The sequence below is a fragment of the Medicago truncatula genome, chromosome 4 (genome assembly GCF_003473485.1).
Source record: "Medicago truncatula cultivar Jemalong A17 chromosome 4, MtrunA17r5.0-ANR, whole genome shotgun sequence".
In the NCBI taxonomy this organism is placed as follows: domain Eukaryota; kingdom Viridiplantae; phylum Streptophyta; class Magnoliopsida; order Fabales; family Fabaceae; genus Medicago; species Medicago truncatula.
The window spans coordinates 9,881,611-9,905,386 of NC_053045.1; the positions used below are offsets into that span (position 1 = coordinate 9,881,611).

Consider the following 23,776-nt stretch of genomic DNA (forward strand, 5'->3'; position numbering starts at 1 on the left):
AAAGAAATTTTTCAATTTTATTTAAAAGAATAGTTTTTCAAAGAATGATAAATTAATAAATATGATTGATTATTATATTTTTAATTTTAAAAGTTAAATGTTAACGTGTGCCCTTAAGGCACAACTTAATTAATCAAATATAAAAATAATTTATTGCAATGTGTGCATTATATTTAATCTTTAACTTTTTAATGAATGTCACAAGTTAACACTACTCATTTTAAGCATAGGTCAAATAACACTTTTCGTTCTTTTAGTTTGACAAAATTCTCAAGTTAGTTTTTTAAGTTTCGAAAGTTTCAATTAAGTTCTTTTAGTTTGACAGAATTCTCAATTTAGTCATTTAAATTTCAAAAGTTTCAAATAGATCATTTTAATTAGACATGACAACAAAACCTACCCCCGCCTAGACTCGGCCATCCCCGTCCCAAATTTAACGGGGAAAAGCCAATTTAACTAGGTGCAGGTGTGGGGAAAATATGGTTTTTAGTACGGGGGAGGGGGATGCTTAAACTCGCCCCATACCCACCCCCGCCCAACACCCGCTTTTTAAAATTACTTCATTAAATTTTATAATCTTATTTCCATAAGCACCAACCTATTTTAATATATTATTACTCTTTAGAAACATGTTTATTAAAATTATTTTGCTCTTTTGAAAAAAGTTTATTAGATCTTTAACTATTAATATAATTAATTGTTTGTTGTTGTTATGAAAAAAGATGCATTTTTTAAATATTTTATAAAAAATAGAGTTTTAACGAGTGGGGGTGGGAGCCGGACCGGGAGATTCGTCCCCATTAAGGGCGGGGTTGGGTGTTCAATTTTAACCCCCAATATGCTTTGGGGACGGGGGTGGGTGCATGGAAGCGGGGCAAGGACAGCGATGATGATGTAGCTTTTAAGTTGTTGACTTAGATGAAATTTGAACAATTCATATTTGGATAGTTTGTGTTTGGATCCTTAGAAAGGAAATGAGTAGTTGTATTTTTCATCGTAAAAAGAATTCAATTCTTTATTTGTTTGACAAAGTTAAACCTTTACCATTTTGGGGATTGGTGGCGAAATTATATTTTGTGCATGGGTTTTGTCACTTAGATTTTCATCTTGTTGGTTTTTTATTCGGTGTTTTATGAACTATTTGTATTCTTAAATTCAATCCTCGTACTCTTGATGTTCAGTAGAAATCTTTGTTTGATTAATATAATTTATTTTGACTTATTTTAAAAAAAAAGTAACTCCATTGACCATAGTTTTAAAACTCGGCTCGGTCATCGACTCGGCGGGGGTACTGGGTCAATGGGTCAATGGTCGAACCACTAAGTCATTGGTCGAACCGCATGACTAAACCGGAACCACTCGGATGACTCGGTTAGATAACTCGGTCCTTAGATTAAATTTATATAGTTATTTAACCGGATTAACTCGGATTGAATCGGTGACTCGGTCACTTTAGAAACTAAAATAACGACCCTTGTAAAATAAGATAAAAACTATCCAACAATAATAATTTCATAGGCTAATTGCTCAAATTCAAAACATAGTCATAACTCAAAATACATCTTGGTAGTAAAAATCCAAATAGATCCCAAAAAAGTATGATTCCAACATAAATTCAAATAAGAGATTGTCCCAGTTATAAAAATCCAAAAACGCAAAGAAGAACAATCAAAATTAAACATTAAACAATCAGAATCAACATGGAATTAAACATTAAACAAGAAATCAACAATAAATCAAAACAAGAAATCAAAAAGAATCAAAGAAGAACAATCTGAAGAAGAAAAAAAAAAGGGTTTCCACGTAACGTACGTGTTTCACAACGACGGCAACGTGGAGACAAGCGGCGGCGACGGCGTGGAGGATGATGGTAAGGTTTGAACTTTTCAACTTCTCTTCTCTTCTCTTGTACGTGAAAACAGAGTACTGGATGGAGGGAGTGAGGTTTTACTCGTTTTAGAGTTCTGTTCTGACCCTTCTAATTCCAATTTTTTTTTTTTTAATTGCCAAATCCAAAACGACGTCGTTTTAGCCTTTTAGGTAAGCTAAAAAAAAAAAAAAAAACCGGTCTTACCCGCGACTCGGCCGAGTCACCGGTTTTGATCGATTTTGACCGAATTAACTGCATGGCCGATCCATATGTTGACTCGAACCGGCTTACCCACCGGTGCACAGTTCGACCGGTCCGAGCCGAGTTTCAAAACTATGCAATTGACTAAGTGCATTTTTTTAGAGGAAGTATGCCTTCAAATATGAGAGACGAAAGTGAGGAAAATGCTTACACGACTCCTTCTCTACTACAAATATAATAAAACTTAAGTCCACCATTTTGTATAAATTCGTTTAGACTCTTCATCTCACTAATTTTGTGGCCTTCATGGATAATTTGCTATTAAATAATCGAAAAACAACGTATGGTGACATAAATATACGAAATCATTTTCTTCTCTTATTGCATGACTATAGGAAAAGGGTTTATTCTCCTCACATATCTCACCATTTTTTTTTCTTTATACTATGTCTTCCGATTAATCTTTTCATCTCACTAATTTGCATATAACATAACAAAAATATTTATTGGAAACATTACATATTAATGTTGATATATATTTTAGATAGTTAAAAGTTTTCAAAATTCTATCATATCAATTTTCTAATGTCGATACATAAAAATTTGTTTCTGGATATAAAAACACATAAAATATATAACAGACGCGGTGCAAACATTTAACAAAGTTTTACATATAGATAAAAAATACATTTAATTAATAGAAACACTACATTAATGTTTATATTTTGAAAACAATCATGAGTTTAGGGTGGTCGGACCTTATGTTATGTTTGAGTATCGACTGGTCGTACTTTTGTAAATATTGTCTGACTGTTCCCTTTTAGGGGTGGTCCTTCAGTACATCCTGTACTGAAAAGGTTTCACTGTCTGTGTTAATATATTCCATTTTGATGTCTTAAAAAAAAAAAAATCATAAAAGTTTTCAAAATTTATCGTATCGGTACATAAAAAATTGTTTTTGCAAATATAAGCAAATAAAATTCACAACGGATGATATACAAATATTTAATGAATTTTTATACTCCCTACGGTCCTATTTATAAGAGAATTTTGGGTCAACAAAAGTTGATGTATCTAGTTAAAAATTCAGTCCAAATACATTCACTTTTGTTGACCTAAATTTCTCTTATAAATAGGACCGGAGGCAGTATATAATTTTTTTTGATAGAAACATTACATTAATGTTGCTCATTTTCATTTAATTTCTTTATAATAATTAGTGCAACTAGACCATTGACCCGTGCTAACGCACATGTCATTTAAAAAATTAATACTCACTGAAAAAATAAGACATTGTAGTTCGCTTGAATGTAAAAATTATCGTGAATCAAAGCAAAATGTCAATTACCATAGACTTTGTTATTGTTCCATAATTCTAGTACGTAGTTCCTGTTACTTTAACATAACATATAATTTTAAAAGGGAAACTGAAGTTCATTGACATGTAAATAGTTTCAATAAATAAGAAAATGAATAGTACACAAAAAAGTCCTACACATTACGGGAAACTTCTCTGTAGATCACACTTGATGCAACATCGGTATCATCGCCGTCGTCGTCATTAATCAATATTTTTAAACCACCCCTCGAAGTAACCCGTGATATTGCGACGTACAACTGTCCATGTGAAAAATAACAAAGATGAATCCAAAACGACATCTAAAAATTTCAATAAACAGATAGCTACCTCAGTTGACTCAATCATGCTTTCAATTGTCATTTGGTTAGTGTTGAGCAAGTCATCTGATAAAGACGCGGAGCTGTTCGTTGAAATTTGACTGACACTTCGGGTGAACTGTATTGATGCATTTTTCATTCTAATAAAATGGCACCAATGTTAATAGAAGAGTGGTGAGACCTCCAGACAACTTAATTGTGACAAAAAAAAACTTGTCTTTATTCTAAAGCATATAAAAATGTAAATGGTTACCGTGTCATGTACACAGCGACATCAGGCAAATCGCCATTAAGTATCAGCTTAGTCCCATTAAAGGCATTAGCAACTCCCATAACACCTAATTTTTAAAAAATCAACAGCAAGTGAACATAATTTCACATTTCATTGTTGATATCAGCAGAAAGCACAAACTTAAAATACGACATACCTAAATACATGCGTGTCTTGCAAAACTGCAATATCAATATAGTAGGTGTGTCGTTGTCATGGTTGCCAAAAAAGGTCACAATTTTGTCAACATGTTCACCCCAAAGAGAGCAATGCAAGCGGTTGTTTCTGCAATAAAATATTACCAAAATATCAATTCAGAAACATAAGGTATATTAAAATTATATTACAACCAAGTACAAAGAAAGAGACAAATCTTACTCAAGATCTTCTAAAGTGAGATCAATAACCCTGCTTTTCCTTTCGTCCTTTTCAGTTTCCCTTATATTACCTCTTTCAATTACATGACCAATAACATCTGAAATTACATATACAAAGGCAAAAACAAATGTATGAAATTCCTAAACGAATGCTTATAGGTAGAAATAATGTACAACACACATTCAGAATTGAAGTCTTACCCGTATATACTTCCTCGACAGTTGAAGAGAGAATTTCATTGAATGGCTTGAACTCAAAAACGTTCATAGGGATAGCAAGCGAGTGTACTTTGGTAAAAGTTGAATTGTGCATCATACTAAGCTTATGTTTGTGTGAAGTTACCTTATAAGGACTTTCATTAAAATCTACAATTGCATTTTCAAGCTGATATGTACCCCCTTCTTGAACCATGGACCTGAACTTTGCCACCAAATCTTTTCTAGCTGTGGCGTGAATACGTCCACCCTGTTGACGACAACAACAACATTAAACAGCTGGTTAAATTACATAACTAAAAAACAACAATGACATTAGTTTAATTTTAAAGCTAAGAGTGCAAACATGCAGAAACCTTTTCATCGACCAGTAACATGTTCATGAAAATGATGCTAGTGGGGACCTTCTTCTCTCGAATCAACCAAATGTGAGCAACTCGCACACACATCTTGAGATTCTTTCTTCCTTCAGAAACAGCTGAGATTGGAGTGTATTTGGCATACATCATTGGCTTGTTTTTTCCTTTCCAAGAAAGAGGATGCTTATTTAGATTGAGATGGTTTGGCTAATAGGTTATGATATATTTATAGGAAAAAGGTGGAATACGTGTGAGTAGGATATGTCGGTTGAGCAATAAAGAGTATTAGTTATCAGGATAAGCACAAAATTAGGAAGTGACCAACATTTTAGGATAAAGATTAATATGAATAAAATGAAATTAATATTGTTGATGGGGCACTTTGTTTTACTTAAGAATTGACATTTTTTTTACTTAAGAATTACCATAGTTGATTCGCCAAAACATATTTTAGAGATGTGAATGAAATGTGTAGTAGTTACTTGAATGAGAGGAATTAGGATTTTTAGTTTGTTTCCACCCAAAACATATTTTAGAGATGTGGATGAAATCCCCTACTTATTTGAATGAGAGAAATAAGGATTTTAGTTTGTTTCCACCAAAAAGTTAGATTAGAGATGTTGATGAAATCTCTTAGTTACTTGAATGAGAGAAATTAGGATTACGATTTAAGTTTGTTTCCACCCAAAACATATTTTAGAGATGTTGATGAAATCTTTAGTAGTTACTTGAATGAGAGGAATTATGATTTTTAGTTTGTTTCCACCCAAAACATATTTTAAAGATGTGGATGAAATCCCCTGATTATTTGAATGAGAGAAATAAGGATTTTAGTTTGTTTCCACCAAAAACTTAGTCTAGAGATGTTGATGAAATCTTTAGTAGTTATTTGAATGAGAGGAATTAGGATTTTTAGTTTGTTTCCACCCAAAACATATTTTAGAGACGTGGATGAAATCCCCTAATTATTTGAATGAGAGAAATAAGGATTTTAGTTTCTTTCCACCAAAAAGTTAGTTTAGAGATGTGGATGAAATCTCTTAGTTACTTGATTGAGAGAAATTAGGATTAAGATTTTAGTTTGTTTCCACCCAAAACATATTTTAGAGATTATGATTAGTAATTGTTAGTAATAATGTTAAGAGGAGACGTTACACAGCTATGCTACTAAATTGATTCTAGTAATTGTTACTAATAATGTTACTAAAAGCCATGTTACTAAAATGCTTCAGTAACACAGCCATGCTACTAAATTGATTCAGCAACACAAAAACAAACACAAATATATAAATCAAAAAACAAAGCAAGCAAGGCTGAATTATTTATGAAATTCAAGGGACATTTGCTAAATTCAAAGACAAAAAAAATAGATGCTTCCAAAACTCTAAGAAACTAAAACTTAAAATTCAAATCGAAAAGGTCTTGCACAATTTATCTAAACATGGACTAATTGTAAATAACATCAAGGTAGATGGTATCATGTGACTCAACCATCGGAGCACCCCCTCTGATCTTCACACCTTGTTGGACTTAGGATCAGTCAATATTGCATAGCGCCCAAATTGATCTCCGAAATCACCGCCAAACATGTTAAGCAAGCATACTCAACCCTAAAAAAATAACAAACAAAAACATCACAAACATTGATAAAAATAGAATGCAAATAATTAAGAATAGGTATATTTCGCAAAAAACACATACAACATCAATGTCATATTCAACGATATATGATCTGTATTTCAGTCTGAGCTTGTTGATTGCTTTGTCAAGATCGGAAAAAGGGTTTTTCATCAACGGACCTACAAAAGATTGAAAGGGATTGAAAGAATGATTTATACTTTAAAACAGCGAGGAATAAGAGCAAAAATCTATATATTTAGTTTAAACCAGAGTGGAATGAAGATATGGTTACCAGTGAGGCAGTGGTATGACAGCAAAGTCTGAATGTTTCTGGAAGCCATGTTGAAAAGAGATTTCGGTTTAGGAGAAATGATTAAAATATATTGGTGAGGGTTTGGAGGAGAGAAAGGTATGGTTTTAAAAAGAGATTTCGGTTTAGGAGAAAGGATTAAAATATATTGGTTAGGGTTTGGAGGAGGGGAATTAGGAAATATGGTTTAGGAGGAGTTAAGTTAGATGGTTAAGGTTTGGAGGAGGAGAATTAGGAAATATGGTTAGGTTTTAAATGAGGGAAAAGTTGCTAAAATATTAGGGTTAAATTATTAGGTTAAAATTAGGGCAACCAAGCTTTGTTTAGGAAGTCTGAATGTTTCTGGAAGCCATGTTGAAAAGAGATTTCGGTTTAGGAGAAATGATTAAAATATATTGGTGAGGGTTTGGAGGAGAGAAAGGTATGGTTTTAAAAAGAGATTTCGGTTTAGGAGAAAAGATTAAAATATATTGGTTAGGGTTTGGAGGAGGGGAATTAGGAAATATGGTTTAGGAGGAGTTAAGTTAGATGGTTAAGGTTTGGAGGAGGAGAATTAGGAAATATGGTTAGGTTTTAAATGAGGGAAAAGTTGCTAAAATATTAGGGTTAAATTATTAGGTTAAAATTAGGGCAACCAAGCTTTGTTTAGGAATAAGAAGATGTACGTGGTCCTTGAAAATAATCAAATCTCTTACTATTTCTTTTTGAAAAGAATGTTACTAAAACAAGGAAATTGAAAATCTACCAAAAAAAAAATGAAAGAATTATTTTACTAAGAAACATTATTTAATTTTAAATTTTTTTGAAGGAATTTTTAAATTTTAATTAGTATATTTTTCCTCAAAAATAAAATAAAATTAATTAGTATATTTTGTTAGTGTACAATTATTTTACATATATATCTACTGATATATTGTCATGCGAATTGATAAATAATTATTTTTTTAAGGAAGGAAGATAAATATAAAATTATGAATTATCATATTCATTATACTTAATGTGGCAACACATTATTTTTTCTTTTTGACAAAACAAAGAATATTGATTAATTATTCATTTAATTTTTGTATATTATTATTACCAAAGAAGAAACATTTCCTTTTCAAGAGGAACGAAATAACATTGAAAGAAAGCAAATAGCGTTTCCTTTTCACCCATGTATTGTGTCAAATTCAGTTATGCAAATTACTATTTGTTGACTTCTATATTTTTTAATTAATTTTTATAGCGACACGCTTTGTCATTTGTATTCGAATTTGATCAAAAAATGATATTTTCAATTATCAATTTTTGATGGAATTGATCAAATTTGTTTTTTCATTGAATACACGGATATTACGTACCATTTCTCCTATATAAGAAAGGCTTATTCACTTCAAGAACAAACTCTCTATTACCCTAATAAAGTTACTTTCAACAACAACAAAAAAAACCCTAGAAGTTTTTCTTCTTCCTAATTCTTTTGACTTGCGTTTTTATTTTCAGCTTCTTTTATTTTCATGGCAAAAGAACACGAAGGACGTGCAGTGGGTATAGATCTTGGAACAACCTATTCTTGTGTTGCTGTGTGGCTTGATCAACACCAAAGAGTTGAGATTATTCACAATGATCAAGGAAACCGAACAACACCTTCTTTTGTTGCTTTCAACAATGAGCAAAGGTTGATGGTGATGCTGCTAAGAATCAATCTGCTACTAACCCTGAAAACACTATCTTTGGTAAATTTCTATTTCTATTATCTACTGCTTCATGTATGTATTTAGGTTTCTTTTGTCTTTGGTTTGAAAAAAATTGCTTTTGTGTAAAGATTCTTGATTGAAATTTCTATTTCTTTATCATTGTTAAAATCATGTATTGAAATTGGTTTTTAAAGAAACTATTCAAATGTAGTTGTGTAAAGATTCTTGATGTGGCATTCGGAAACATTTTTTTTAAACCTTGATTAGTATGCAATTGCTATTTTAGCTGGATAAATGAATGATGGGATCATGGGAATTTACTATTAATGTTATTTTTGCAGATGCTAAGAGATTAACTGGTAGGAAGTTTAGTGATCTGGTTGTTCAAAGAGATATATTGTTGTGGCCATTCAAGGTTATTTCTGGTGTTAATGACAAACCTATGATTACTGTTAACTACAAGGGTCAAGAGAAGCACTTTTGTGCTGAGGAAATATCTTCTATGTTGCTTACAAAGATGAGAGAGGTTGCGGAGGCATATTTGGGGTCGCCGGTCAAGAATGCCGTTGTTACCGTGCCAGCTTACTTCAATGATTCTCAGCGAAAGGCCACCATAGATGCTGGTACTATTGCTGGCCTTAATGTCATTCGGATAATCAATGAACCTACTGCTGCAGCTATTGCATATGGCCTTGATAAGAGAAATGACTGTGATGGTAACCGAAATATTTTTGTCTTTGATCTGGGTGGCGGTACTTTTGATGTGTCTATCCTCACAATTAAGGGTGATCTATTTGAAGTAAAAGCCACCGCAGGAAACACGCACCTTGGAGGCGAGGACTTTGATAACAGAATGGTTAACTATTTTGTGGAAGAGTTAAAAAAGAAGAATAAAGTGGACATCAAGCAGAACCCAAAATCCTTAAGGAGGTTGAGAACTGCCTGTGAGAGGGCAAAAAGGATACTGTCTTTTGCTTTTGTTACCACTGTTGAGGTAGATGCTTTATTTATGGGAATCGACTTTTCTTCATCAATCACTCGTGCCAAATTTGAGGAACTTAACATGGACTTTTTCAATGAGTGTATGAATATTGTTGACACCTGTCTCAGGGATTCAAAGATATACAAGAGTAATATTGATGATATTGTTCTTGTGGGTGGCTCGTCTAGGATTCCGAAAGTGCAAGAACTATTGCTAGAATTTTTCAAGGGGAAGGAATTATTCATGGGTATCAACCCAGATGAGGCTGTTGCTTATGGTGCAGCTGTTCAAGCTGCTATTTTGAGTGAAGGCTTTAAGAATGCGCCCAACTTGGTGCTACGAGATGTTACCCCATTGTCACTTGGTATCGCAACATATAAGGAAAATATCATGAGTGTGGTGATTCCTAGAAACACTTCCATACCTGTCAAGAAGACAAATGGATATTTCACCCTTTATGATAACCAGTGCATTGTCGATTTTCCTGTTTATGAGGGTGAGAGACCAAGAGCTACTGACAATAATCTGCTTGGTTCATTTCGGCTTCATTGTCTTCCAGCTCCCCGTGGCCATCCCTTGGAGGCCTGCTTTTCGATTGATGAAAATGGCATCCTAACTGTTACTGCTAGGGAAATATCTACAGGCAATATGAACGCAATCACCATTACTAATGACAAAGAAAGGTTGTCAATGTTCGACATTGAAAAAATGATTAAAGAAGCTGCGAAATATCATGTGGAAGATATGCAATTTTTAAGAAGGGCCAAGGTAATGTGTGCATTAGATTCTTGTGTTTACAATATGAAGAACGCTTTAAAGAAGAACAATGTTAATCTGATTCTCACGCCTCAAGAAATTGAGAAGATCAACAATGCAATTACTGTTGCTATGAATTTGCTTGATAAGAATAACAAAGAGAAAGAAATAGATGTTCTTGAGGGTCATCTGGAGGATCTAGAGAGCATGTCGAAGCACCTTATATCCAAGGCTAATAATTTTATTTTTCTTGGATAAGATTTAAAGTGATGTCTTGCTTTTGAAATTGCTGAATGCAGACCTTTAGTTTTATTATCATTATCTAATAGCATTGAAGTTTATGTTAATGTTTGTGTTTCACATGTTACTTTTTTTTTGTTTTTCTTTCTGTTTTCTGTATTGTAAACTCTATTCTAGTTTTAGCAGCATCCTTCAAAGCTTACTTTATGATCTGATCCTTCTCAGACTCTATTCTAGTGTTGAGTAAATAATCTTTGAAACTTGAAACCTTTATAGAGCTTTATGAATTGACTTGCCTCATCATGTTTATACGATTAATTACAGGGAAGTGACATTAATTCATTCTCTTAATTATATGGAATTGACCTTGGCACAACCTACTCATATGCAGCTAAAAGTGATTAAAAGTAGCCACATATATTGGTACCATGCTGGTGTCGAACAATAACATATTTCAGACATTGGACATGCCTTCGATGTTAAGGAACTATAGCGATCCAATTATTCAGAATGATCTAATGTTATGGCCCTTTAAGCTCATTCATAATGATCCAATTATTTCTGTCTTCGGTCCTCATAAAGATTTGAGAGATTGAAGAGGCAGTTTTGGAATCATCTGTCAAGAATGCAACTGTTATGACACTGCTGGAAGAATCGTTTTGATAAGATGAAGAGTATCATAAAAGCCAATATCCAGATTGATTTACTGGTAATTTTCGAATTTATGAGTGTGAAATTTGAAATAATTATGAATCATATTATCTAAATATTGAATTGATCCTTGCACTCGGTTTTATATCACTGGTCCAACTTTTGCCAATCAAAATCAGAAATTTGTGCATTGTATTTTTCAGTGATGCTATTGTGAATTCAAGGGCCATAAGGAGGTTGGGAACGGCATGCAATAGAGAAAAAGTGACTAATATTTTTTGCTTTTGTCACCACCATTAAGGTAGATTCTTTGTCCAAGAACTTAAAGTTCTTTTTATTCGTCGCTCGTGCCAAGTTTGAGTCAAGAATTTTCTTGAGTATATAAGCTTATTTAAGTTTCAGCAATAATTTTTAAAGGGTCACAATTCAAACCCCCTTTTTGTGACTATTTCTTCCACTTAAATTGGCATCAGAACATGCCTCTAAGGTTTGAGCACTTCACAGTGTAAGAGGAAAAGATTCGGGAAGAAATGATGTCAAAACTCTCAAATCAACGTTCATGCCGTAGATGGAACTAGCACGTCCATTTCAAAACTAAAGAACAAAGAAGATTCATTTGTAAAAAGAAATCTATGATGGCAACTCGAGTTAACCTTGATAACTGAAAAATAAAAGAAACAAACTTGTGTCTAAAATGTTGAGTTAAAATAGAAGAAATCCTCTTTCCATCTTGTGTTAATTAAAATGTTATGATTTGAAAAAATCTTCTACAAGAAGATACACTAACCATCAAGGACCCAAATCACTATGGGTACCAAAATTATTACAAATTTGTGATGCAAATATATCATCTAATAGTTAAGAAAGAACATTGATGCTTTAAAAATCACTGCTCGAGACACGTGATTGGAAAGTTGTGATACCTCCTCTCATGACAAAAATTTGAAGGATATGTAATCTTTGAAATTTTTAAAAAGATATATTATCATTGATAAAATTGTTTTTCCATAGATTTAAAATGTTTGATATGTGAACGATTTAACTCATTACTTACTTAGCATTTGTTAAAATGGTTCACTCCACATATTTGAAGAAAAACATAAATCCTCATGAATTTTGTTTCAAATAAATAATCTGGACTAATTTATATTTTTATCAATGTTAAAAACAAGATATAATTTAAACATAAAAAACTTGTCATGTAAGTTTGAAAGCATTTGAAAAAGTATTCAAACTTCGTTTTGAAAGAAGTCATCCAAAAATTAAAAAGATTAAGGTCAAATGCATCTAAAGGTCTTTAAGTTTTTCATTTTTTTCAAAGTCGTCCTTTAAGTTTCAAAAGTCTCAAACAATTCCTTTTAGTTTTTGAATCATTTCAAACAAGTCATATTGTAGATAACATAGTTGGTAATTGCTTCCTTGAACTCATCATATTTGGTACCAAATCTGGCTCCTAACACCCACTTAAAATTAGTCATCTTTTTATGCATGACAAATGGTGAATAATGCTCTTTGTCGCTATCATCTAAATCATCACCATCATCCTCTAAAAGGATTTGTTTGAAACGATTCAAAAACTAAAAGGACTTGTTTGAGACTTTTGAAACTTAAAGGACGACTGTGGAACTTTTGAAACTTAAAGGACGATTTTGGAAAAAATGAAAAACTTAAAGGACCTTTAGATGCATTTGACCAAAGATTAAATATGTAAAGTTTTGTGTGCTAGGAAAATAAGTCAAGGGTAATTCTCTTTTCAAAAAATTGATTAAAAATCTCTTGAATTTATTCACATTGAATTATTTAGGATCTTACCAAAACTACAAGTCTTATGGCTTTGTAATAGATAAGTATTATCCAAAATTCATTTGAGTTTATTTTTAAAGCTTAAGGATGAATCCTTAAAATCTTTCCAAATGAAATTATTCGTAAAAGAGTTCAAATTGAAAAATCACAAATATCATTTATGTAAGGAATGATCATGAGAGAAAATATAAAAAATATATTTTTCAAATCATTTTTGACAAGCTTTATCTTGTTCAAAAAAACTTTTCAACAATCAAAGTTTTTGAAAAGTGTTATAAATACTTTTTTTTTTAAAAAAAAGGTCAAGAGAAATGCATATATATCTTGTTCACTTTACTTTAGCCAACACATATTAAAATGGTCCTAATTTTTGAAGGGATGATCACATTCTCCAAAATATGTCGGAAACCATCTACATGGTAAAGGGAACAAAAATCTCTCTATATTATGACATGAGAATGTTATGCTTATCAATGCATGAAATCCCTCATCCAAAATAGATACATATAAATGAATGTCAACCTGAAACTACACGAAAAGAAGGAGTTCTATGAAGAACTTACAAGATAGCAAAATAGCAAGAAAATATATGCTAGAAAGTTGAGTTCATTTCTAGAAAAAGAGAAAGAGGTTCTTTACATTAAATCTCAAAGTGAGAAAAGTCATCTAAAAAAGTATACTCATTTATTTGCGTTATATGAATGATCGAATGCTCTTAAAATTTGGATTATTGTACATGCTAAAATCATTTATGCAAATTTATTACTTTAAACCTTAATAATATGCATCAATTTTTGTAATGTTTAATATATGCATATTTCTAATTTTTAGCCTAAATGCAATAATTCTTGCACTCTTTGTTCCAACTTTATCCATGAAGATAAAATATCTATAAGCAACTTCACAAATAAGATTTGATGATTAAAATTGTTGCATTATGCTTTAAGAAGACATTTTAAGAATGCATTTCATATAAATTAGTATGTTCTAAATTAAACAAGGAGTTGATGTTGTGTCTATAGATAATTTCGCATAATATTTCCTCATTTCACACTCATCTCTTATCAGATATCTTAATGCATGTTAAACGATTCATTATCATTCTGACAATAATTCATTTCTTTGCATTCTTGAACAAAATTATTCCGAAGCTCTTAAAATGCATTTCTAAACCATCTTTTGTCAGAAACTGCAATTTGAATCACTCTCATATTTAATGGTTCATATACAAATTTAAGTTTGTTCCTAAAATGAAAAATCATGATATAAACTTAGACATGGATCATAAAAATGTCTTAACAGTGAAATTTCATAATGATTTGAAATTTGAAGATATTCATGAAATTTATTCTAGTTTAATCATTAACTATTCATTTCCTGATTTTTAAGTGATATATTTTGAAAATGGTTTTTGCAAATATTTTAATATGGATTATGAAAATATCATTCTCCATTCATGTTTTTAAATGGATCCTAATTTAGAATTTATCTTTGAAATATTTTTAAAAGAAAATTGTTCATTTGTTCTTTAACTTTTTTAAGTGTAGAGAATGTTCTCGTCACAATGATCAATTAAAATTTTGCATCTAAAAGGCAAAAGATTTAACACTTTGTGTAACTTCAGTTTGACAATGTTTTAAATGTATACTGATTGTATTATTGATCAATATTTTTCTATGTCAATACCTTATTGTATTCTTTGTAGAAAATATATTCTTGATCATGATATGAATACTCTAAAAGTAAATGAGTTAGTCTTTTAATCATAATGCATGATAGAATTTAGATTTAGTACAAGAAAAATGTCAAAATATCATGCTTTTGATAATTAAAATACAAATCATATGTTATCCTTACACAAGTATGATATTTTAAATACGTATATTCATGAATTGATTTATGAGATGTCTTGTCTAAAAATCATACTTCAATTTCTTTAGAAATGAATACTCTAATTTAAGATTTATTATTGAATATCAATGATAGCGGTTTTCGCAAGTGTACGAAATCGTTCAAGTAGTAAATTTAAAACGGTAAGACCGAGTGTCGAACTCAAGGATCGCGTTATACTGTCGAAAAATACTTGTTACTTAATTGAACAAAAAGGTACGAGATTTGTTTGATAGCAATAATGTAAATTAACAGAAGAAAATTTGTTTGAATTTTCTAATAAGAAAATTGTTGAGGATGAGGTTCGCTAGATGACTATCTTAAGTTAGTAACTCTAATAGAACTATTGAATCAACTTATCGAATTACTACCGAATTCTCTAATTTATTCTTGCCCTAATTCCTTAGTGACAAAACCATTAATTCTAAAACAACTCCTAATTCCTTAGTGAATTTAGGATTAGAATTAAGCATGAATGAACAAGAATTCTCAAGTGGTTTCAAGGGTTTGCATCTATTCCTAGATTACAAAGGCAAGAATTTCTTATCTCAAAGCGTTTATAAATTCAACTTCCGTTTCACAATATAAACCGTAAATCAATTTAAAGGTGATCAATCAATAAAAGCATTAAGCATGGAGATAAGAAAAACAATTCAATAAGTTTAATCAATAATCATAATCCAATCACATGACAAATGTAATCATCTAGGTCTACTCATCCCCAACAACGGAGGGTTTAGTTATTCATAGCAAATAAACAAGAGAAAGAGATTAAAGAAGAATTACAAGAACGATCCATGAACGATTCTTGATAAATCTCCTTCAATGGTGTTGAAAGCCGCCTCTTTTGTGTCTTGTCTGCTAGGTCACAGGTTTCTCCCCTCAAAAGTGATTAAGAACCCTATGTTTTGATTAAAAACGTATTTATAGCATAACAGGCCCAACACGGGGCGCTTTGACCCGACTAGGGCGCCTAGCGCCGGTGCACATCTTGAGAAACACGAACAATATCAGCGCTGCGCTGCTGCATGGGCGCCTAGCGCCCACTTCCAGAGAGTTGGCGCCTCTGAAGTGGTCTTCTAGCGCCTAGCGTCGGTGCACAGTTGAGGAACACGAACTATCTCAGCGCTGCGCTGCTGCATGGGCGCCTAGCGCCCACTTCCAGGGAGCTGGCGCCTCTGAGGTGATCTTCTAGCGCCTAGCGCCTGCTGGCCTCGCAAGAATCGATCAGCAAACTTCAACAAAAGATGTATCCGTCCACTTGGAAGCTTTCTCGTGACCTACCTTTTATCCATCTCCATTCCTACATAACCAAACATACTCGGAGCAAGTCAAATGTTCAAAAATCATGCAATAAATTGCAGAGGAGATCAGCTTAGTAAAACAATCAGAAAACACAAAATAAGGAGAAATATGTTATGCAATCACTCAAAAGAAACTTGATTTAGAGGTAAAATTGAAGGTAATAACCTACATTTTTGTCGGTTATCACAACCCCAAACTTAAACATTGCTCGACCTCGAGTGATGCAAATGAAAAGCATTGACTGTCAGTTCCGAATTCCTAGCATAATATGAAGACAACAGGTATTGAGTAAATTTTTTTAGTTGGATTGCCCTCAGGTATGGTTACTAAAGCAAGCATCTAAGTCATCCCATGACGGAACAGCTTGGATCATTCCCCACATAGGTATATGGTGTGTGTGTGCAGTTCACTTTCTTCCTATTCCTGTGTAAATAGCATCACAAAGAATAACCCTAATCATGCCACTAAACATATGAATCAAATGACCATTTTATTTCACATAAGCTAGATGGGAATTTGTCTTATTATTGTGCTTCCCACACTAATTTATGCTCCTCTATGTGCATTTCAGACTTATATTTACCAACATGATTTTTGTTATTCCTTACTATGCAAATTTCCACTCTCACTCAAAGTTGCAACTTCGAGTAATTACCAAATGGGATTTTTCACAAGGCTGCATCGTAGCGGGACTAACAGAGCCTACTAATTCACCATAAAAGTCATCATCGGATCCTAACTCAACCTGAATAAAATACTTGACTCAAAAGATAATTGCTACAAATAAGAACTGACAGAAACTACTTTGACCTATAACTCCTAACCCCTCCCCCAAACTAGAGTTGTGTTTCTAAGAAGACAGAAATGACACAGAAAATAAGTGCACTAATTGCAAGTTCTAAACAGGAAAATAAAAGATAAAGAGTTGAGAGAGATGAAATTAATTGATGAAAGTAACTCATGTGCTTCTCTCTCCCGGTGAGGGTACTAGTCCTCATTCGGACTCATCACCACTCTCTTCAGTTTGAATTTCATCTGATGGTTGCACCAGCATAGGGACCCAGCCAACAAGTTGATCTAAATCCTCTGATGTCCTTGCTTCTGGAACAGTTACCTTCAAGCTCTGACCTACTACCCCCAGCGCCTTCATGATATCTTCATATTGGATTTGACCAGCTTTACGAAGGGCTTGCACATTTCCTTCTAAAACATCAATTCTCTCCTCACGACTTCTCGAAGTGGTTTGGGCTGATTGGTGGGAGCTCTCTGCACCTGCCTGGCGTCGAACCCTTTTCCTTTTTGGCTCATCAACATCGTCATCACCATCCACCCCACAGTATTTGCAGACATAAGTCCAATCTATCACAGCATGTTTCCTCAAAGGAGGGAGAGATTCATGTCGACTTTTGCCTTTTCACATAACAGGGTGATCAAACGAGGGAATTCCAACGCATTTGTGGCAGAGTTGGCGATGATTTGAATCTGAGTTTGAATAATTTTCCCGACATCAATTACTTTCCCGGTCATAATTGCTGAAATGAGGGCAGCTTTCTCCACTTTAATATCCGAAACATTCGAGCATGGGACTAGATTAGTCCCAATGTATGCTGCCCAAATTTTTGGCAAAGGCACAAGGGACGAAGAGGGAAACTTTTTGGGCTTTCCGGTCGAATCCAAAATCCACTCAGTTTCATCCTTACATAACTCCCTCAAGAGACTAACAGTGTTGACATTTTGTTTAAAGGTTGGCCATTGATCTTTGGTTCTGAGTAGCTTGCTTTTCAACAGAGAATTAATAGTGTCAGCATCAAAAGGAATTTGTTTCCCTCTTACAAAACTTTTCTCCTTTTGCTTATCTTTCTGTGGACAATAAGCATTGCAGTAGAACTCAACGACTAACTCAGCATAGGCCTCCTTGTTTTCTGGATATGTCACTAAGTACTCCCAACCTCTCTTCTCAATCTGATTAGGGACTTGAGGCATGTCATCTTCGGGTATCGAGAGCACCCTTTCATGAATGATATTCCGACGAGCAAGTAACCCCCTTCTACTTTCACATTCTGCAGAAAGAAACTTTTCGGCATCAAATTCTGGCACCGATGTGTTAGTTTTACCTCTTCCTTTTCGAGCCATGGGAAATCTACAAAACACGTTAGAATAGATGTTGTTCCACACAAACATGTCAGTAGCTTCTTCACAAATACCATTCAAACTAGTGTTCCTTATGTCAGGAAAATTATCAAACACCTAGAGGGCATCGTGAAAATTGTAAAAACTAGAAGCAGCCCAAGCATTCAATCTCGTACATTTAAACACAAAATCAACACCACAAGCAGAAAATTAATATTCAAATTAAAGTGACAGCAAATTACATCAAGCAATTTCACATTCAAATTGAAATCAAAGAGTTGAAGAAACTTACTTGTGGAGTTTAGAAAGCTAACAAAAGAACGGAGTGGATGCAGTAGAGAAAGGTACTAATGCAATTGATACTATTAGGTGAGTGAATTTGCGGCCTTTGGTTTGTGATGGGAAGAAAAATGGAGGTGAGGGTTTTGTGTTGTTTTCACGTGAAAAGGCAACAAGAGAAAGAAGCTCCTGTTGTTTTGTTTATAACATGCAATTTTTTTTTTTTTTTTTAAAAGCTAAATAAAATAAAATAAAATAAAAACAAATTAATTCAAATTTTTTTTTTTATGTACATGACCACAAACTATAAACTAACTAAGAAAATTAATCGAAACAGAATCTAAAACTAATATGAAAATGACGAGTAATCGCAACCCCAAACTTACTATGTTGCTTGTCCTCGAGTAACAAAATAGCTAAAAAATTAAAGTTTGCACAAAGTTTAAAAAAAATTACAGACCTTTCCGAGAGGGTGCTCAGATCATTGTTCGTCCCACCTCTGACTTTGACTAGCTTACCACTTTCGCGCAAGCGGGACATACTTAGAGAAGATAGCTGATTCTTTCAACTACACTTTTTCCCTATTCTCTTCCTCACCAATTCTCAAAGCCAGTGGGGCTGGTCATATGGCATTTGCCCGCTCAACTCAACATGTTAATGCATTTTCCTATGAACTTGAAAAGAATTCTAAACAATCATTCAAAGTCAAGTACCATCACACACACTTTAGAGGTCTTTTAAGGTTATAACGTGGCTTAGGTTAAGGGTGGATAAATTTGGAAAAGTGGGCGAACCAAAAGAATTGGAGTTAGATACACACTATGGATCCCTAAACATTAAAGTACTTCCAACCTTCAATCTCATTGCCAAAACAACATGGGAACTAGTAAAACTGCTCATTTATTTTCTACCTTTGTGTTCTCATTTTCGAAGAGACCAAGAGACCAATTTCTTTCTTTTCTCTGTTGGTTTTTTTTTTTTTTATAATTGCTTGGCGCTTATTTTTCAATTTTTTTCTTTTTGCGTAGACCTATTTATTTGTGGTTAAGTCTACCATTTTTTTCATTTTTTTTTTTCTACCTTTTACTAGTACCTCACCCAAACTTACAACGTTGCTAATCTCAAGGACAACCCCAAACTTAGTTTCAAACTTAATATCAAGTACCTGTGATTCTATCTAACTCCAAAGAAATTAAACAGACATAACATTTTGGGTTTAAAACTTGTGACACAGTTTGTCACGAAAACAACAAAGAATCTTGCATGAAGGCTCAATGGGGTTAGCAAAGGATAATCAGAATAATCAGGGTGGCTTGAAAAGGCTCAGAGTACCAAACAAGTGCCTCGTGTGTATGACAATACGACCAATAGACTGTAGAGAACCAGTGCAAACTCGAGGAAAATAACATTGAAACATGGATACTCACATATGAAAGAAATATAGTAAATAAAATGGAAAGTATTTGGCTCAAATTTCTCACCAGTTATGCTATAGAGAAAAATAGTGGTGATTCTGATGAGTATCTTCCGCAGCAAGCCCCCATAGTCATGCTCTTGAACTTTAGAAGTAAGCTAGCTCTCTGCCTTAATGGTACAAAAGAACACTTCTCTGAGACAAAAACAATTTTAATTTTTTTTTTTTTTTTTTTTTTTTTTTTTGAAATGGAAAGGTTATGAAATTCATGCACTTCAACAAGCATTGTTACAACCGAGTAGCACACAGTAATGAGGGTACAACATCATCGACACTTGCCATAATTTCAACTAAACTTGACCCCAAAGATTTTTTTTTTTTTTTTTTTTTTATAGAAAAATAAATTCGACTCAACAAAGACTTGACTTCAAAACATAATTTAAACAAAAACAAGAAAGAAAATAAGATTGAAAAAAAAAATAAAAATAACTCCCTCAGATGGGTTGCCTCCCATCAAGCGCTGGTTTACCGTCCTAAGCTTGACGCACCAATTTTTTTAATTGGTTTGCAATGTGATGGACTCGGTTGGACGCTCAGACTCTCCCCCATAGTATGGTTTGAGTCTTTGTCCATTCACCTTGAATGTTCTTTCCGAGTCTGGATCCTTCACTTCAATAGCACCATATGGGAAAACTTTTGAAACTTTGAATGGACCAGACCACCTTGATTTCAACTTTCCGGGAAACAATTTCAACCTGGAATTAAAAAGTAAAACTAGTTGCCCTTCTCGAAATTCCCTATTTTGGATCTTTTTGTCATGCCATTTCTTTGTTTTTTCTTTAAAAATTTTGGCATTTTCATAAGCGAAATTCCGGAACTCGTCCAACTCATGAAGTTGAAGAATTCTAGATTCACCCGCTTTAGATAGATCAAAATTAAGGAATTTCGTGGCCCATAATGCTTTATGTTCTAGTTCCAATGGTAAGTGACAAGATTTTCCATAAACAATTTGAAAAGGGGACATACCTATAGGCGTTTTGAATGCGGTCCTGTACGCCCACAATGCATCATCAAGCTTAAGTGACCAATCCTTTCGGGAAGAATTCACAGTCTTTTCTAAAATTTGCTTAATTTGCCTATTTGATACTTCCACTTGTCCACTTGTCTGAGGATGGTAAGGTGTTGCAATCCGATGATGCACATTGTACTTTTTCAACAACGCCTCCATCTTTCGATTGAGGAAGTGGGTTCCTTCATCACTAATCAACGCTCTAGGGACTCCAAAGCGTGAGAAAATATTCTTTTTGAGGAATGCAACCACCACTTGAGCATCATTGGTTTGTGTGGCGATTGCTTCTACCCACTTAGAGACATAGTCTACTGCCACCAAAATGTACATCTTTAAACATGAGGATGGGAATGGCCCTATAAAATCAATTCCCCACACATCAAAGATTTCCACTTCTAACACAGGATTTTGCGGCATCTCGTTTCTTTTTGAAATATTTCCTGTGCGTTGGCAGCGGTCACATCTCTTAACATAGGTAAAAGCATCCTTAAACAGAGTAGGCCAAAACAAACCAGATTGGAGGACCTTTGCAGCAGTCCTATCCCCACTAAAGTGTCCACCATAGCTTGAGTCATGGCAATGCCACAACACTTTTTCTTGTTCATCCTCGGGAACACACCTTCTTAGCAGTCCATCAACCCCCCTTTTATATAAAAATGGTTCATCCCACACATATGACTTACAATCATGAAGGAATTTCTTACGCTGTTGAGAGTTGAAGTCACAAGGTATTGTCCTACCCACCATGTAATTTGCAAAGTCCGCAAACCACGGCATCACCGTCATAGCTAAGATGTGCTCATCTGCAAATAGGTCCTTGATGGGCCTCTTCTCATCAGTTTCATCCATCTTCTCCAACCTAGAAAGATGGTCAGCCACTGTGTTCTCTGTCCCTTTCTTATCATGGATCTCCAGATCAAATTCCTGCAACAACAATATCCACCTAAGAAGTCTCGGCTTAGATTCCTGCTTAGAAAACAAATACCTTAGAGCAGCATGGTCAGTGTATATAATAACTTTAGACCCTAACAAGTAAGATCTAAATTTATCAAAAGCATAAACAACAGCCAAGAGTTCTTTTTCTGTAGTGGCATAGTTAAGTTGTGCTGGATTTAAAACATGACTTGCATAATAAATTACATGCAACAACTTATCTTTTCTTTGTCCAAGCACTGCCCCAACAGCTATGTCACTTGCATCACACATAATTTCAAAAGGTAGTGACCAATCAGGTGCAGTGACAATAGGGGCAGTGGTCAATTTTTGCTTTAAAGTGTCAAAAGCATTGAGACAATCATCATTGAATTGGAAAGGTGTGTCTTTTACAAGCAGATTAGTGAGGGGTTTTGCTATTTTTGAAAAATCTTTAATAAACCTCCTATAAAAACCTGCATGGCCTAAAAAGCTTCTAATGCCTTTCTCATTAGTGGGAGGGGGAAGTTTTTCAATTACTTCAATTTTTGTTTGGTCTACCTCTATCCCCTTGTGGGAGATTCGATGACCCAAAACAATTCCCTCTCTCACCATGAAATGACATTTTTCCCAGTTTAGGACTAAATTAGAATTTTGACACCTTTCCAAAACAAGAGATAAATTATGTAAACAATTATCAAAAGAAGAGCCAAAGACAGAAAAATCGTCCATGAATACTTCGATATGTTTTTCAATCATATCGGAGAATATGGACATCATGCACCTTTGAAATGTTGCAGGAGCATTACACAACCCGAATGGCATCCTCCTGTAAGCAAATATCCCATAAGGACATGTAAAGGCAGTTTTCTCCTGGTCTTCTGGTGCTATAGCAATTTGATTGTAGCCGGAATACCCGTCCAAGAAACAGTAGTAATCATGACCCGCTAACCTCTCAAGCATTTGATCAATAAAAGGTAGTGGGAAGTGATCCTTCCTTGTTGCGGTGTTCAACCTTCTGTAGTCTATACATACTCTCCACCCAGTGACTGTACGAGTTGGGATCAACTCGTTCTTCTCATTCATTACCACAGTAGTCCCACCCTTTTTAGGAACAACTTGGACAGGACTAACCCACGAACTGTCTGAAATAGGATAAATAAGGCCTGCTTCAAGTAGTTTTACCACCTCCTTTCTTATTACCTCCTTCATGGCTGGATTGAGTCTTCGTTGTGGTTGCACCACCGGCTTGAAATTATCCTCCATCAAAATTTTATGCATGCAGAAAGTAGGACTTATACCTTTCAAATCATCAATAGACCACCCCATGGCACCCTTGTACATTCTTAAAACCCTTAGCAGTTTCTCTTCTTCTAGTTTGCTCAAACTTGCACTTATAATGGCGGGGCACTTTTCCTTCTCATCAAGGAACACATACTTTAAATGAGAGGGTAATTGCTTAAGTTCAACTACTGATGCTTTCTTTGAGTTTTCCACAACAACTTCTTCTTTGGGGTGTAACTCCTCCCACCTAGTAGGGGTGCGACGGTTGTAAGATGGAAAAGCCTCCAACATAGCCAGAACATCACATTCTCTAGGGTCACTACTTTCTTGAACAATTTCTGGTGGTAAGCTCAAAACTCTTTCAAGCGGTAAAACTGGCACTTCGGTTTGTAACTTTTCTTTCACAATATAGTTCAGCATATCTACCCTGTAACATTCTTCCTTTTCTTTCGGATGTTTCATAGCTTTGAGGACATTTAAC

At 34.0% G+C, this 23,776-nt stretch overlaps 3 protein-coding genes across 3 annotated transcripts; 1 reads left to right on the top strand and 2 right to left on the bottom strand.

The window, feature by feature from the left end:
• Window positions 1–3,997: 3,997 nt before the first annotated feature.
• Window positions 3,998–5,118, bottom strand: LOC120579870 (uncharacterized). Its single transcript, XM_039832600.1, has 5 exons — window positions 4,981–5,118; window positions 4,598–4,862; window positions 4,398–4,494; window positions 4,177–4,304; window positions 3,998–4,086 (listed from the first exon to the last, which is right to left on the bottom strand). The coding sequence occupies exons 1-5, from the start codon at window positions 5,116–5,118 to the stop codon at window positions 3,998–4,000; spliced, it is 717 nt and encodes a 238-aa protein (XP_039688534.1).
• Window positions 5,119–8,400: 3,282 nt separating this feature from the next.
• On the top strand, window positions 8,401–10,576 carry LOC25491671 (heat shock cognate 70 kDa protein). Its single transcript, XM_039832601.1, is given in 3 exon segments — window positions 8,401–8,563; window positions 8,566–8,619; window positions 8,922–10,576. Coding segments are annotated over 3 exon segments (1,872 nt in total).
• A 4,966-nt stretch (window positions 10,577–15,542) lies between these two features.
• LOC25491672 (uncharacterized) lies at window positions 15,543–18,800 on the bottom strand. The gene is made up of 2 exons (XM_024782375.2): window positions 18,630–18,800; window positions 15,543–18,347 (listed from the first exon to the last, which is right to left on the bottom strand). The coding sequence occupies exon 2, from the start codon at window positions 18,338–18,340 to the stop codon at window positions 17,585–17,587; it is 756 nt and encodes a 251-aa protein (XP_024638143.1). The 5' UTR covers window positions 18,341–18,347; window positions 18,630–18,800; the 3' UTR covers window positions 15,543–17,584.
• Window positions 18,801–23,776: the final 4,976 nt, after the last annotated feature.

What these genes read in the sequence shown, in the direction of transcription:
- LOC120579870 (XM_039832600.1), bottom strand. Translation starts at nt 5,118, where the DNA reads ATGTATGCCAAATACACTCCAATCTCAGCTGTTTCTGAAGGAAGAAAG. An exon ending in TTTTCATGAACATGTTACTG is followed by an intron (nt 4,863 to 4,980) that starts GTCGATGAAAAG and finishes TGTCGTCAACAG; the next exon opens with GGTGGACGTATTCACGCCAC. An exon ending in CAAGACACGCATGTATTTAG is followed by an intron (nt 4,087 to 4,176) that starts GTATGTCGTATT and finishes TTTAAAAATTAG; the next exon opens with GTGTTATGGGAGTTGCTAAT.
- LOC25491672 (XM_024782375.2), bottom strand. Translation starts at nt 18,340, where the DNA reads ATGGCTCGAAAAGGAAGAGGTAAAACTAACACATCGGTGCCAGAATTT.